This window comes from Marmota marmota, unplaced genomic scaffold (assembly GCF_001458135.2).
Source record: "Marmota marmota marmota unplaced genomic scaffold, marMar, whole genome shotgun sequence".
In the NCBI taxonomy this organism is placed as follows: Eukaryota; Metazoa; Chordata; class Mammalia; order Rodentia; family Sciuridae; genus Marmota; species Marmota marmota.
This window is the reverse complement of record NW_026000026.1, coordinates 557,112-572,406: the sequence shown is the minus strand read 5'-3', so window position 1 is coordinate 572,406 and position 15,295 is coordinate 557,112. Positions and strand designations below refer to the sequence as shown.

Sequence of the window (15,295 nt, the reverse complement as noted above, 5' to 3'; positions counted from 1 at the left end):
CGCAGCTTGGCTGCACACCTCCCCGACTGGGCACAGGGCCCAGCAGAGGGCGCCCGGTGCTCCACAGAAACCCGAGCCTTCCAGGCCTGCGGCATGAACAGCAAACACCTCCCTGGCTCTCCTGCTGCCTGACCACACACAGGCCCCAGGGGACCCCAAGGCCAGTTGGGGCTTTGTGCAGCCTCCCAAGATGCCTAGAGGGACGGCCCTCAGCCACGGGGGTGATGGGCAGCCCCACCCTTGTCCTCCATGCTCTCTGGGTCTGACCCTCGTGATGGGATGATGGACGCGGAAGCAAGCACAGCAACAGGCCAGGGGCTGGACTTACGAGACAGCGAGTGGGCACCCTTAGGCAGGTACTCGAACAGCAGGGAGCCGTCGTCCCCCAGCACGTCGGCCTTCAGAGACAGCAGGCTGCTCTGACTCATGAGTGCCGCGCGCAGACCGGCCACCGCACTGGCCTGGTGCAGCACCTCGTCCTTCTCAGGAGTCAGGGGTGGGCCCAGGCAGCTGGCCTCTCCCAGGAGGCCCTCGTCCACGTGGGTGTACAGCTCGGCCCTCTCCCCTCGGCTGTCGGAGCTGCTGGCCTCAGTGACAGTCAGGTCTGCACCTGCGGGTGGGAGGAAGACACGGTCAGAGCACACGGCAATCTTCAAGACTCTCCTAGTGGACAACGCGGCCAGTCTAGGGGAGTGCAACAACCTGCTGCTGACCATGGCCTGTGAGATGTGGACCCAGTCCCGATGACCAGGACACCTGCCAGGGCTCTGTAGTGGCCTAGTGCTCCATCCCGCCCCGTCCTGCCACCCCGACCTGCTGTGCCCTGGCAGCTCCTCACAGTCACAGCCCAGGCCTCAGGCCGCAGCCCAGCTCAGAGCCCCACCCTGGACGAGGACTCAGACCCATGCAGACTGCCAGGAGCTACAGGACTCCACCTCAAAGAAGAGGAGATATCAGCACCAGCATCCAGCCTGGATATCAGAGCTGCAGCCACAATGCTCAGGAGAAATCCACGTGAGCTTGGACCTGGTGATGGGTTCTGAGGTCCACACCTGTGTGCCATGGCCCCTGCCCTGCCCTTCAGAGGCACAAGCAGCAAAAACATACACTAGATTTCATCAAAATCAAAACCTCCTATGTTCCATGTCTGCTCTCAAGAAAGTGAGAAGACAACCCATCAAATGGGGAGAAAATATTTTCAAGCCATGTTCTGATAAGAAATCCTACCCAGACTGCATAAAGGACTCTCGCGATTCAAAAGACAAACACACAGGGCACTAGGTCTGACCAGACACTTATCCAAAGACATCAAATGCCCCATCACAGCCAGGTACAGCATCATACCCCTGAGGTGTGGACCCCAAAACCCAGAACATGAGGAGTGCCATTGAGGGCGTGGGCCAAAAGCCCTGTGCACCTGGTAAGAATGCAGTCGAAGCCCACACAGTGGCTACTCTGGCATCCCAGGGACTAGGCTGGGGCAGGAGGACGGCAAGCACAAGGCCAGCTTTGGCAGCTCATCCAGACCCATCTCAAAATGAATTATTAAAAGGGCTGGGGTGTGGCTCAGTGATAGAGCACCTAGGTTCAGTCCCCAGTACCGACAGGGAGGGAGGGAGGCCGCACGGGGCAAGTGTCCCTAATGGCAATGTTAAAACCTAACAAACTGGGGCTGGGCTGCGGCTCGTGGCAGAGCGCTACCTGCATGCCTGTAGTCCTGGGTCCCTCCCGTCCCAGCGCAGACATATATGACCAAAGAACCAGCCGGCGACTGGGCCCGGGAAGACGGCTTGGAGCCTGCACTAGGCACTGTCCCACGTCCAGTGAAATCTTCCAGCAGCTCCGTCTGCTGCCCGCCTTGCCAGGCCACTCTGCACACGAGTCCCCACAGCACCACAGGTGCCTCCCAGATGAGGGCCAAGGGCAGCCGAGGTGGCCCACCCCAGGGCCCTGAGAACGGCTGACTCAGAAACGCACCGTGTACTGGTAACGTGGGTGCTGCCACCACACATGTGCCCGCATGTGGGCACACGGGTCACACACTCACACACGCATGTGCACACTCCTGTACATGCGCTCGCGCAGGCCCTGCTGAGCCCAGCCCGTGATCGGCACCTCTGACCATGGCTCTGGCCCAGAGGGCCTCCCGTCCGTCTTGCCAGAGCAGGCACAGTGTGTGCTGTGCCTTCCCAGTCACGGTGACTCCCAAGTGCCTGGATCATGGCAACAGCCTCGGTAAATGTTTTTCGAATGAATAAAGAAAAGGGAGGGAGGGAGGAAAGCAGTAAGGAGCACATCTTCCATCTCACCACAGGGTCCAGAAGCACAGCAGCTTCGGTGGTCCCCCCGCGGCCAGAGTCTGGAGCTGCGCCTGGTGCCTCCGGGTTCCCAGCAAGTGCGCTGTCCTTTCAGGCCCCTGCAAGGGCCGGCACGCCCTTCTTAGTGGTCTGGAATCCCGGAGAAGGAGCGCTGGCCTCTGATGTCCTGGCTCTCTGGGGGTGCTCCTGAGCCTCCAGGGCTGCCCTCTCGTCTTGGATGCCCCCCCCAGCCTCTCCCTCACTTTACCCTAGGGCCCTTCCTGCTTGGCCCCACCATGCTGTGCAGGCCTGCCCAGGCCCTGACCCTCCTCAGCCACGGGGTCCCTGCTTCTGCTGGATTTGCTCCCCACTGCTGTCCATTCTGGGGCATGTCTGCTTCATGAGGGTCTTCCTCCCCAGGGATACAAGGCCAGGGCTGAGCCATGCTGGGCCCACAGAGGGCTGCAGCTGCAGATGAGAGACTGGGGCGGTGGCTTCCCTGCCATGCCCCACTGGCTGAGAGAAGACAGAGTGCACATGGTGTGGGAATCGGGAGGGGAGACCCGCCCCAGGGGGCGCAGAGGCCGCCCTCAGCTCCTTCTCCTTCCCAGGACAGCCATGGGCCCAGCAGTGTCACTCGCACAGCAGCAAGATGGGACCACATCAGCTGTCCACAGCTGGGCAGGGCCTGTGTCACCTCCCACTGGGGAGCAGCAAACGGGCTGAGACCTGTGCCCGAGTGTTGGAGGCCACCTGTGGGCGACACTGCCACCTCAGCACAGCGTCTCATCTGGAGGTGACACCCACCTCCGAAACAGCTCTCTCAGTCTTCTGCTGTTGCAGTTTTGATGTGAGCGTCCCTGAAGCTCACGTGAGAGCAAGTACAAGAAGGTTAGAGGAGAAATGACCGGGTTATGAGGGCCTTGACTCAGTCAGTGAATGAATCCCGACAGGGATTAACTGAGTGCCACTGAGGTGGAGGGTGCGGCCGGAGGAGGGGGCATGGCGGCACGGCTTCGTGTCTGGAAGTGGAGCCTCTCTCTCTTCCTGGTCACCATGTGAGCTGCTCCCTCTGCCACTCTTCCACTCTTCCACTTGATGTTCTGCCTCACCTCCAGCCCCGAGGAATGGAGCCGGCATCATGGACTGAGACCTCGGAAACCGTGAGGCCTCAATTAACTTTCCCTCCTCTACAGCTGTTCTGGTGGGGTCCTTTAGTCACAGGCGGGGGGGGGGGGGACGGGGGACTGGGGACTGACTAAAACACCAGCTGGGAAGAAATCACCACCACAATCAGAGCTTTGAAAAGATAAAACTGGCTCAAATAAGTAGATTAGGAGCAGGAAACACCATGCAGAGTTGCATGGAGGCCCTGGGCAGGAGCGAGATCTGCATCAGGGGCAGCCTAAGGGAGGGCGCATGAGGTGCAGGGCAGCTGCAGGAGTCCCCTCCAGACTTCTCCAAATCCACTGTGGTCTGAGGATGCCCCACCTGAGTAGGGGCCCATCCACAGGCTCTCTGGCCTGGCCAGCGGCCACAGACCACAGCCAGCCTCTAGAGCCTGCACTCTCGGTCTGAGGAGTGGAACCCACGGCAGACACCACCCTCCAGCCACACGGAGCCCAGACCGCCACACTGAGCCTCAGGAGCAGCCAAACACTGGCTTTCCCACCACCACAGAGCACCAGGTTCAGGAAACACAACTGCAGAAAAACGCTAGAGATGCGCTGTGTGTGAAGTCACCTCCACCTTGTGAGTTTTTTTAAGTTGTTCTTTATTTCTGAAGGTCCAAACTAAATTTGTTTCCTCACTTATAATCATATCAGGGTGTTTTCACATCATGTAAGAACTTCTCTCTTTTCCTATGTGCATTTGTTCCTGGGTATCTAGAGGGTACTGGTTCTGGGAGCCCCAGGATAGAAAGCCCATGACACTCAAGTCCCTGGCAGAGTGGCACCGTGTCTGCACAGGGCCAGGGCCTCCCTCCCATGGCCTTCAAGCCAGCTCTGATGACTTGTGATCCCTAACACAGCGGAAATGCTGTGTAAACAGGTGGGACACTGTACTGTTCAGGGGATAGTGACCAGAAGAAGTCAGTGCATGTTCGGTAGAGATTTGATTTCCTGATTTTAATATTTTGAATCCATGTTTGGATCTGCAGATGGGAAATCTGGAGACACAGAGGTGGCCGTGCACGCACTCAGCACCTCAGCTAGGAACTCCAACAGGGAAAAGCCAATGCTTCTGGCGAGTGGCATCAGGACAGTTGCACAATCGCATCAAAAGCCAACCTCAAGCCAACCTCATGCCACATATAGAAAGCGACTCAAGTCACAGGAGCTCGCGTTGCACTTGAGTCTGTAAAACTTCTAGGAAAAAGCAAACTCTGGAGAAGTTGGTGACTTGGGCAGAGGTCCTAGGACCAAAGGAGAAGGAGCCAAAAAGAAAAGGGTCAACAACACTGCCTGCTCTTAAAATACTGCTGGATGAGAAAACGAGCAAAAGACACAGGAAGCGTTTGCACCTGATGTCGGATTTGTATGCAGAACAGCAGGATCAGCGAAAATGAATGGACGGAGATGAGTGGACACTTCCCACGAACAGGCAGATGGCCACCAAGCCCAGGACAAGCCCTCAGCACCTCACAGCCCAAGGAGGAACAGCAGACAGCAGGAAGGAGCTCTGTGAACAGCCAAGAAGCTGTGAAGGAGCCCAACGGCCCCCCTGCTGCGCAGAGCTGAAGAGTTTCCCCCGGCCTGGACACTGGGGGGAGGCGGAGCCTTCAGGGATGTTGGGACCGGGTTCCTGGTCTTTCTGTGCTTCCTGGCCACCAGGAAGGGAGCAGCCCCCATACCACTCACACCCACAACCGATGCACTATGCCGCCACAGGCCCAAAACAAGGGGCCAAGTGAACCACAACCCAGAACAAACCTTCTCCCTTATAAGTCCTTTATCTCAGGGACTTTGTCACAGTGACAGAAAACTGACTGACACACTCAGCCACCAAGGAAATGGAAACCCTGAAGAGACCCACGCTTCTTCCCCCGAGGGGACAAAATCCAAAGGTGCCAATGGAACCCAGGGAGCTGCACGCTGGTGGTGGACACGCAGCACGCAACAGCAGGAGGCTGCTGGCCGCTTCTCGGGAGGAGCAGAGCCTGGCCAGGGCCTAACAACCCCACTCCTCCGTGTTCACTGACGAGGAGCCAAACCAGGTGTCCAAAGACAAGCAGGCTCCCTGCAGCCTCCTCCACTACAGCCAAAACCAGATGGAGGCCACCCACAGGCGACCAAGAGCCAGCAGCACCCCAGCCAGGCCACAGAAGTCGGCTGGCCGGGATCCTGTGCTTCCTTGACACACAGACAGCGAGCAGCCTTGAAGACAAGGGGCTACTGACACAGAGACCAGGCTGCAGGGGTGCGAGGGCCACTCAGGGTCCTGCTCACAGTGTGGCTGGATGGCAGCTGGACACACAGAGCTGAACATAGCGAGTGAGAAGAGGCAGAGCTAGAGACCCCACCTGGCCTGTAGATTGGCCGGCGAGAGGGGCTGCCAGTGCCGGCGAGGCACAGCATCATGTGGCCTGCACCAAGGCCCGCGGGGCTCCTCTGCACCCGCACCTCAATGTGGAAGAGAAACACAAAGCCAGACCCAAGGGAAAGCCCTGGGACACTCCTCTCGGTGGCTCCAGGCTGGTGATGAAACCCTCTGTTGAAATTGGTCCAGGTGGCTCCGAGGACCGAGGGAACCTGGGGTCACCCACCCTCTGCTGGACTACACACCTTTGTCAGAACCCATCAAACTACAGGGGTGGTGCAGGCCTGGGCTCCCGCAGCCCAGGAGGCTGAGGTAGGCAAGTCCCAGGTTTGTGGCCAGTCTGGGCAATTTAGGGAGACCCTGGCTCAAAATAAAAGCAATAAGAAGGGCTGGGATGTGGCTCAGTGGTAGAGAGCCCCTGGGTTCCATCCCTAGCACCAAAGACAGGCAGAAAGAAAAAGCCAAGACACTTCTGATGTTAGTCACCCTGAGACTGAAGAAGGAAAGGCAGGGTGTTTAGACAGCAGCATGGGCACCCAGCCGGAGGCAGACGCAGCCCAGGCAGCCACACTCACTGGCACACACAGGGACCTGTCCCAAAGACGAAGTCCACCCCAGACACACCGGCCACCATCCCACAGGCTTCCAGGCAGGACCTCTCCCCCTCAGTGGGGTTGGGCTCCAGGTCTGCACAAACTTCCTCAACGTGAATTTGAGACTGGCACATTCCTGTGCATGAAATTCACCAACAAATGCAAACTGGACTCTGACACAGATAAACCTGAAGTGCATGCTGCCCACCTTTCGGAAAGCCCTGAAAATGAGGTGGACTGGGGTATGTGGATGGATATTCAATAAAGAAAAACAGTAAAACAGAATGCACCCAGGAACCCAGAAGCGGTACGCTCTGCTCCCTTTCCTCAAGTTTCTCTGACTGTGAGTATTTTCCCAGTACAATATTCAAGGTAAAGACAAAAAAATCTGCAACTGGGACACATGGATCTGCCATTGATCATACCACATCTCAAACAGTGAGAGATCATTTTCCCACGAAGCACACCTGCCGGTGAACACACCGTGTGCTAAGGATTCACATCCAAGTCCCCGGAGCCTGCGACACCATCAGCTTACGGGGACAAGACCCCGCAGGTAAGAAAAACCAGGAGGAGGTGGGGAGAAGGGGTGAAGCAGAGGAGGAGGATGGGAGCAGAGGCAGGAGGCTGGGGGCCTGGCCGGGCTGCTCCCTGGAGCCTGTGAAGGTCGCCTTGGGCTCCCAAGACCTGCAGGTGGCAGGTGCGCCAAGACCTGTCCTTGGTGCTCCAGGAAGGAGCAGGCTCAGTGGGAGAGGGCAAGCCTGGGACTAGGAGGACAGCTGGCCTCTGGCTGGAAAATCCACACTCAACCAAGTGCCCCTGTCAGGACAAAGGCCACACAAGGACAGGTCTTGTGGGCATGAGCACCTGTGGGGTGCTGGTCATGTTGGTGGTTTGGACTTCTCTGGCACATTATGGCACATTTGTTTCCAAGACCTTTTTTTAAATTTTGCAGGCTGAAGATTAAACTCAGGGCCTCACACATGCTAAGCACACAGTCTACCACCGAGCCACACCCAGTCCTCAAACTTCTTTTTTTAAAAAATTTTAACATATATTTAAGTATGCATACTTGGGTTGGGATTGTGGCTTAGTGGTAGAGCACTTGCCTAGCACATGTGAGGCTCTGAGTTCAATCCTCAGCACCACATAAAAATAAATAAATAAAATAAAGGTATTGTGTCTAACTACAACCAAAAAATAAATACTTAAAAAAAAACCATGGGGGTGGGGTTGTGGCTCAGAGATAGAGCGCTTGCCTACCATGCATGAGATACTGGGTTCGATCCTCAGCACCACATAAAAATAAAATAAAGATATTGTGTTGACCTAAAACTAAAAAATAAATATTAAAAAAAAAAGTATGCATGCTTACTCTGAGGGGCCTCAAAGACATTTTTGAGTGACATGCATCTCTGTCCACCTGTGTGAAAACAGTACTTGCTAGGGTGCTCAACACTGGCTGCACATACCCGCTGTGCACCCCCCAAACAGTTTTTTTTTTGGTACTAGGGATTGAACCCAGGGGTGCTTACCCACTGAGTCACATCCCTAGCCCTATTTTATATTTTACTTAGAGACGGGGTCTCACTGAGTTGCTTAGCGCCTTGCTTGGACTGAGGCTGGCCTTGAACTTGTGCTCTTCTCACCCTCAAACATTTTCTAAGAAAGCAGCGACAAGAGTTCTCAAATGTGCTGGGAGTAACCCACACCCCTGTGACCCCACCTACTCGGGAGGCAGAGGCAGGAGGACTGCAATGCAAGACCAGCCTGGGCAACTAGTGAGACCCTGTCCTAAAATAAAAAGTCAAAGGGGCTGGGGAGGTGGCTCAGTGGTAGAGCACTCCCCTAGCATGCAGGAGGCCCTGGGTTCAGTCCCCAGTATCACAAAAGCCACTACCACAAAGTGCTGCTCAGCAAAGGGCGACTTTCCTAACCCTTGTGCCTCCCACTGTCCGCAGGCCAGAGCGAGGTGGTGTCCTAGAGCAGGCCAGCCTGGCCCCTCCTCAGCCCAGGCTGATCTGCCTCTGCATGGGGACCAGGCATCCTCCCAGCTCTGCCAGGTGCCCTGCTGAGCAGACAGGCCACTAGTAAGCTGAGCTGATGCCCACAAGACCCCTCAGGACTCACCCTTTTATGGATCATGTTTCCTAGAAAGGCCAGTGGCAAAGACAGGCCCTTGCACGTGAGCTCAGCCTGAAGGAGCAGGTAGGCAGCAGAAGTCCCTGTGGCTCAGTCAGAACAGCCAGAGTGGAGGTCCTGAGGCCCAGCTCAGCACACCCACCCCAGATGAGAGGCCAGAGTCCACTGGACCTTCAGCTCAGTTGGCACAGGCAGCGACCTGCCTGCTCCCCTGTGAAGCAGATGCCCCTTGAACCCCACGAGCATCTGGCTCCTGCTTTCACCTTCCTGTCCCTCTGTTCGACACCATGAGTGCATCCTCACCTAGATGGCAGAGGTGGAGCCAGCTCAGGTGAGCCCTCCAGCCTGACCGGGCCCTGCAGGCTGCACCTGGCTCAGGTGAGCCCTTCCTGTCTACAGCTGCTTCGCGAAGCCTGCACCCAATGCAACACAGAGACAAACCCACAGGCCCACAGCTTCCGAAAGTCGGTCAGTCTGCACCTGTGTGATCTGGTCAGGTTCTCATGCCCCTGGCTTCTCTCACTTCATCTCCAGCAAGGAGCACCAAGAGGCTGAAGAGAGCTTGGAAGGGAAACTAAGGAGGCTGGGACTGGCTAAGGCCAAGAGGAGCCAGGTCCTGGGAGCTGGCGCTGCCCACTCCCCACCCCAAGCAGGATTGGAGGCTGCCATGACAAGGGTGACACGGGAGCCTCCAGGGACCCATCTACCAACTGGGTGTTCTGTGGTCCCAGTGTGGTCATGAAAGTCCTGATGCAATGAGTTCCAACATTACTGAACATCACTGAAGTTCAGCACAGACATGTGTTCTACAAAACAACAACTGTGCTCTAGCTAGAATAAAGCTAAAGGCTCAATCCCAGCAGCTCCGACAGCTGAGGCAGGAGGATCGAGAGTTCAAAGCCAGCCTCAGCAACTTAGCGAGGCCCTGTCTCTAAACAAAATACAAAAAAGGACTGGGGATTTGGCTCAGTGGGTAAGTACCCCGGGTTCAATCCCTAGTACCAAAAAACCAATCAAACAAACAAAAAACACACAAAACCTCAAGGCTTTATTTATTTTTTCAGTACTGGGGATTGAACCCAAGGGCACTTTGCCACTGAGCTACATCCATAGGCTTTTATTTTATTTTGACACAGGGTCTTGCTAAGTTGCCCAAGCTGTCCTGAAACTTGGGAGCCTCCTGCCTCGTCCCTCAGGCTCCTGGGGTGATAGGTGTGTGCCACAGTTCTCAGCTTACAGGACCTCACTCTTGCAAAACCCTGGACGGGGCCCTGGGCTGCTCCTCCGCCATTCCTGAATCAGCAGCTTCCTCTCCACCGCCCAAGGCCTCACCAGCCACCACTGAAGTCGCTGTCCTCTGCAGACGGGGCAGTGAGGCAGAGCCCCAGGAAGCTGACGCCAGCAGGGCAGGCCTGGCCAGAGCCCTGACTGTGCCAGGGCTGCATGGCGGCTCTGTCCTGCCCGGTGCTGTCCCAGACGCTCTCACAGGGGGACAGTGGAATACTCTGTCTTCAGAGCAGCTAGGTCAGAACACATGGGACCTGTACTTGGAGAACTGCTCCTAATGGCCAACGGGTCCTGGGGCACCATGAGCCAAGGGGACACAGAGCAGAAAAGGTGAGTGAGCTGGCGGGAGGGCTGGGCGTCCAAGATCTGGCCGATGCCCAGATGACTTGCAGTAACCACCCAACACGTTTCCTTAGGAAAGAGCCTTTCTCCTTCCTCTAAGAGGAGGGAGAGGGGAGAATCCTCCCTAGGATACAATAAACCTTCAATGAAAATGAGCTGACCTCCCTAAGGGACTACGACTCACACCTCTGAATCCCAGGCTGGGGGCCAGAGCAGAGGCCAGAAGCTCGGGAACGACTGGCCACCAGGTCCCATGCCCGAGCCCAGGCCCACATCTCACGCCCACGCCTCAGCACTGGGAATCTGCTGGCAGGAGCGGTTCATGGTTGCCTTGGAAACCTAAGGGTTGAAGACGCAAAGGAAAGTACACAGCCGCAGTCACTTGTTGGAATCTGGAAACACCTGCTCCCCAACTGTGGAGACGTCCAGCCAGCAGGCGTGAGGGGCGTGCTGCTTCCTAACCCGCTGACAGCTCTGTGACACAAAGGCCCCCAGAACTGTCACCTGCAGGTGACTCACCACACACGGGGGCCTTGGTGCATCTGTGCATGTCAGACCGTGCCCATGGAGGCTAGTCACTCTCCAGGGGCTTTGTCAGAGCTGTAGACGATTGTAAAACAAAGCTAGGAGCAGAAGTGAGTCATTGACGTGTCTGCTCTTGTGGGTACCTCCCCATAGGCACAGCAGGGACATGAGTGACTCTCACCTGATTCTATTCAGCTCAGCACCAGTGGTGGAGGACCTTCTCAGGACATTTGTCCATGTCAGGTAATCCTTGCACTGTCACACCTGGGGGACAGGTGACACTGGCATCTTGGGTGGAAGCCAGGGACTTGCTCTACATCCACTGTGCTCAGGACATCCCCACAGAAAAGGGAAACCCTGAATTAAATCAACTTCAGCTGAACGTGGTGAGCTGGGCCCTGCCTTGGAGGCTCAGTGTGAAGGCTGGGAACAGAGAGTGCGTAGTGAACAACAGCATTCCACAGCTGGTGGATTCTGGCAGGGCCCACGGCAGGTCCTGTGTGGTGGACAGAATTATGTTTGGGATGATGAAAAAGTGCTACAGAACTGGGGGGAGAGGACTCAGGGCACAGCATCGGCCCAGCAGGCACCTGGGCTCCACCCCAGCACCCAGTGAAATAAGTTCTGGATGTAGAGCAATGACATGGCACAACAGTGTGACCCGCCAGTGAATTGTGCACTTAAAAGCAGTTATGATGTCCCTGGGCACACTGGCGCCAGCCTGTAATCCCAGCAGCTCCAGAGGTTGAGGCAGGAGGATCGTGAGTTCAAAGCCAGCCTCAGCAACTTAGCAAGGCCCTAAGCAACTCAGCAAGACCCTGTCTCTAAATAAAAGATAAAAAGGCTGGGGATGTGGCACAGTGGTTAAACGCCCCTGAGTTCAATCCTCAATGCCAAAAAAGAACAAGTGGTCACCCTGTAAGGTTCATGCTATGTACGTTTTACTGCACTGAGCCAGCCAGTGTGGAGACCTGGCCTCAGGAACCCTCCACAGCACTCCCAGCTCCCGAGGCTTCCGTCAAGGAGAGGAGGAGCTTAGGGCCCAGTGTCCACCCACCCAGCCAGCCCTCCCGCCCGCACACAAGCTCGCCTGGCATCGGCTGCACCTTTGCAGGCTTTGGGCCCTATGGTGTCTGCCCCATGAACACCTCTGTCCACTCACATGTACCCAGGGTGCATTCTAACCATCCTGGCAGCCTCCCTGAGTAAGCAATGGCCACCTCTGCTCTGATCAGTGCCCTTCTGGCCTGGGCCTGGGAGGAAGGACAGTTGGAGCCCCACCTGCCGCTCAGAGGACATGCAGCACAGGCAGAGGCTATTGCTGGGTGCTCCGCACCAGGAGCAGCCCCAGCATGAACACGGAGCTCACCGTCTTCCATTCTGGGAGATGGACAGCACACTGCCTGCAGGCTGAAACCCAGCTCCCATGCATGGCTTCAGGGCCCTGGAAAGCAGGGCAGAGGGCCTGTGCGGGTCATGGGGCCCCCAGCATGCAGCAGCCCCTATTAGCCTGGCTGGGAACCACACTTAGCAAGTACGGATCCTGCATCCTGCGGCAGGCCCAGGGCCACAGCACTGCTGCAGCGGCTGAGGGGACAGCCTGGGTCCCACAGACACTCTGGTGACAGGCGAGTGACCCCTTGAATGACCCCTTCAGTCACCATATACAAGAGGAAGCAGCTGGACCCACACCCCACACGGGGCTGAAGAGCTCCCCCAGGACCCTCCCCACTGTTCCACCTACAGACCCCTCAGCTGGTCCCCTGGCCTTGGAGGAGCCCTGCCCCAGGTGGCCACTGGTGTAGTGCGATGGGAACGGACTGGCAGGGGCTCCCAGACACCAGTCGCCCCAGCCTGAGCCCCGTCACTTATGTTCCCGTGGGAACCCCGACTCCCTATGAGAGGAGGAGACCGCAGAAAGCCCCCAGCATGCACCAGCGACCACGCCACTCCACCCACAGCCATGAGGCCAAGGACGCCGGGCACTGGGTGTGGACCTGATGTGGCAAAGGAAACGCTTACTTGAGTCCCGGCTGCCGAAGGGCCACCCGGGCGTGGGGAGGAAGGCAGGCGAGGGGGAGCCGGCCCCACTGCCTTCCTCCACCTGCTGCGTGATGTGCCGCACCGTCTCTTTGTTCTTCCGGTTCTTCCTGCGGCCCGTGGGCTGCCAGCCGTCGCCGGCTCCTGGCTCTGAGGCAGAGCTCAGCATCGTGCTGTCCTTGGCAGAAGGCAGCTCGCGCCCTCCATAGTGAGGAGGCGATATCTGTTCCTCCTTGATGCGCAGAGACCCGTAGCCCACGTCTCCAGGCCACAAGGACTGCGAGGACACGTCGTCGGGGCCCTCGGCCTTGGGCTCCTGGTCCTCCTTCCCATAGGTGCTGCCCCCCTCGTGACAGCTGGCAATGGCTGAGTCTCCGGAAGAGTTGGCGGGGCTTGTGCGCCGCGCCAGCCACGGAGAGATGCTCCTGCCAGCCATCACAGCAGAGATCAGCGCCTCTGTGCTGCTGCCGGCCGGGGCGCCGATCTCAAACTCTGCGAGCTCGTCGGCAGCGTCCGACTTGATGCTGATGTCCAGGGCAGCCTTGATGAAGTCATGGCAGGCCTGCACAATGTCCGTCATCTGCAGGAAGCTGGCGGCAGACATCACCTCAATGACGTTCCTGCTGGTGAGGGCCAGGTGGGCCGAGTACATGAAGTCAATGATGGCCTTGAAGCCCTGGGCAGTGACGATGTCCAGGTGGGTGACGGTGGCTTGGTCAGACGTCTTCTGCACCTGACAGTAGAGCGTCTTGAAGTAGCGGCTGCTGCCCAGCAGCACGTTCTTGTGGGCCTTGAAGACCTTGCCTTCCACCACGACGCACACGTCGCACAGGACGCCGTGCTGCCTCTGCTCGTTGAGCTCGCGAAGCAGCTGCCGGTAGTGGGACGTGATTTCCATATCTTCCTTTCGGTTGTTCATTGGGAAGTCTTGGTGTTGCCTCTTCTACAGACTCTGTGGGGCAAGACAGAAGAGTTACCCATGCAGCCCAGGCGGACAGGGACTGTGGCAGGCAACAGTACAGGCCAGCAGCCAGCACAGCGGCCACGAAAAGCCCCGCATACAGAGGGGATGAGCACGGCCAGCGGAGCCATCCACACACCTGGAGCACAGGTGTGCAGGAGGCATCCACCCTCACCACGAAGGGCAGCAGGCAGCAAGTGGGCGCTGACCCTACCCAGCAGGACATCTAAGGCCCGTTTCCAGGCTCATGATGGACATGGGTGCTGAAAAGAATCCCCACACAGGAACCAACATGCCCCAGAATTAATAAGGTCACCCTTCAGTAAGTAGATGGGCCAACTAGGCTAAACGACCCCAACTGTGGGCGGCCATGGGGGCACACTTGTAACCCCAGCGACTCAGGAGGCCGAAGCCGGTGGCTCCATGTGCTCAGGCTAAGTGACGTGGAGGGATGGACCACAGCTCCGCGAGCCATGCCGTGGACACAGAAACGTCAGTGCCTCGCTTCAAACCCAGGAGTCGCAGCTGCATTATTTGATTTCCTGCAAGAATAACATCCCTCTCCTTTTCTTTTTTCTTTTGTCCAGGACTGAGGATTGAACTCAGAGTGCTCTACCAATGAGCCAAACCCCCAGCCCACTTTATTTTTATTTTGAGAATCTTCCTGCATTGGCCTCCCAAGACTCCAAGATGACAAGCATGGCCACTGTGCCTGAAGACTGCTTAGCAGGGACTTTTTGCAGAGTTGCGTGCTCAGAATATTGATGCAGATGTAGGATGGGGGCGCTCTTTCCCTTGGGCCCTAAGCAGCTCCACCAGGAAGGTGATTTGTTCTAACCTCCATACAGGTCTGTCCCACCCAAACTGCATCTCACACTCAGAGCCCAGACCAGGGGACAAGGAGCTATGGCCTCAGGCACCCCCTGCTGGCCAGGCCTCAAGGCCGACTCCTCCCTGGGTCTGGTCACCACACACATTCAGGAAAAAGTCCATTCTTCTTGGAGTGATTGTTTTTTGTTCCTTTGCTTTGGAGTTGTTTTTGGTCTTGGGGATTGAACCAAGGGCATTTTATCATTAAGCCACATTTCAAGCCTTTTTTATTTTATTTTGAGGCAGGGTCTTACTAAATAATTGAGGCTGACCTTGAATTTGCAATCCTCCTGTCTCACTCTCCCTGGAGTCCCTGGGATTACAGGGCCACCACACCCAGTCTCGAGAGAGAGACAGAGAGAGACAGAGAGAGAGAGAGAGAGAGAGAGAATTTTTTAATATTTATTTTTTAGTTTTCAATGGACACAACATCTTTATTTTATTTTCATGTGATGCTGAGGATCGAACCCAGAGCCCCGTGCATGCCAGGCGAGCACACTACCGCTAAGCCACATGCCCAGCCTCATTGTTTTTTTAAACTTATTTTTTAGTTGTAGGTGGGCAACTTAGCCAGACCCTGAGGAGGAGGAGGAGGAGGAGGAGGAGGAGGAAGAGGAGGAGGAGGAAGAGGAAGGAGGAAGAAGAAGGAAGAAGAAGAAAGAAGGAAGAAAGAAGGAAGAAGAAAGGAGGAGGAGGAA

The 15,295-nt window shown here is 56.7% G+C and overlaps 1 protein-coding gene across 1 annotated transcript in view; it reads right to left on the bottom strand.

Annotated features, from left to right (window-relative positions):
- Zbtb46 (zinc finger and BTB domain containing 46) overlaps window positions 1-15,295 on the bottom strand; it is a 54,010-nt gene that overhangs the window by 21,650 nt on the left and 17,065 nt on the right. Inside the window, exons 2-3 of the mRNA XM_015478231.2 lie at window positions 12,749-13,718; window positions 329-610 (exon numbers count right to left, since the gene is read on the bottom strand). Coding sequence (XP_015333717.1) covers window positions 329-610; window positions 12,749-13,685 — 1,219 coding nt within the window. The 5' untranslated portion in view covers window positions 13,686-13,718. The remainder of the gene's footprint in view (window positions 1-328; window positions 611-12,748; window positions 13,719-15,295) is intronic.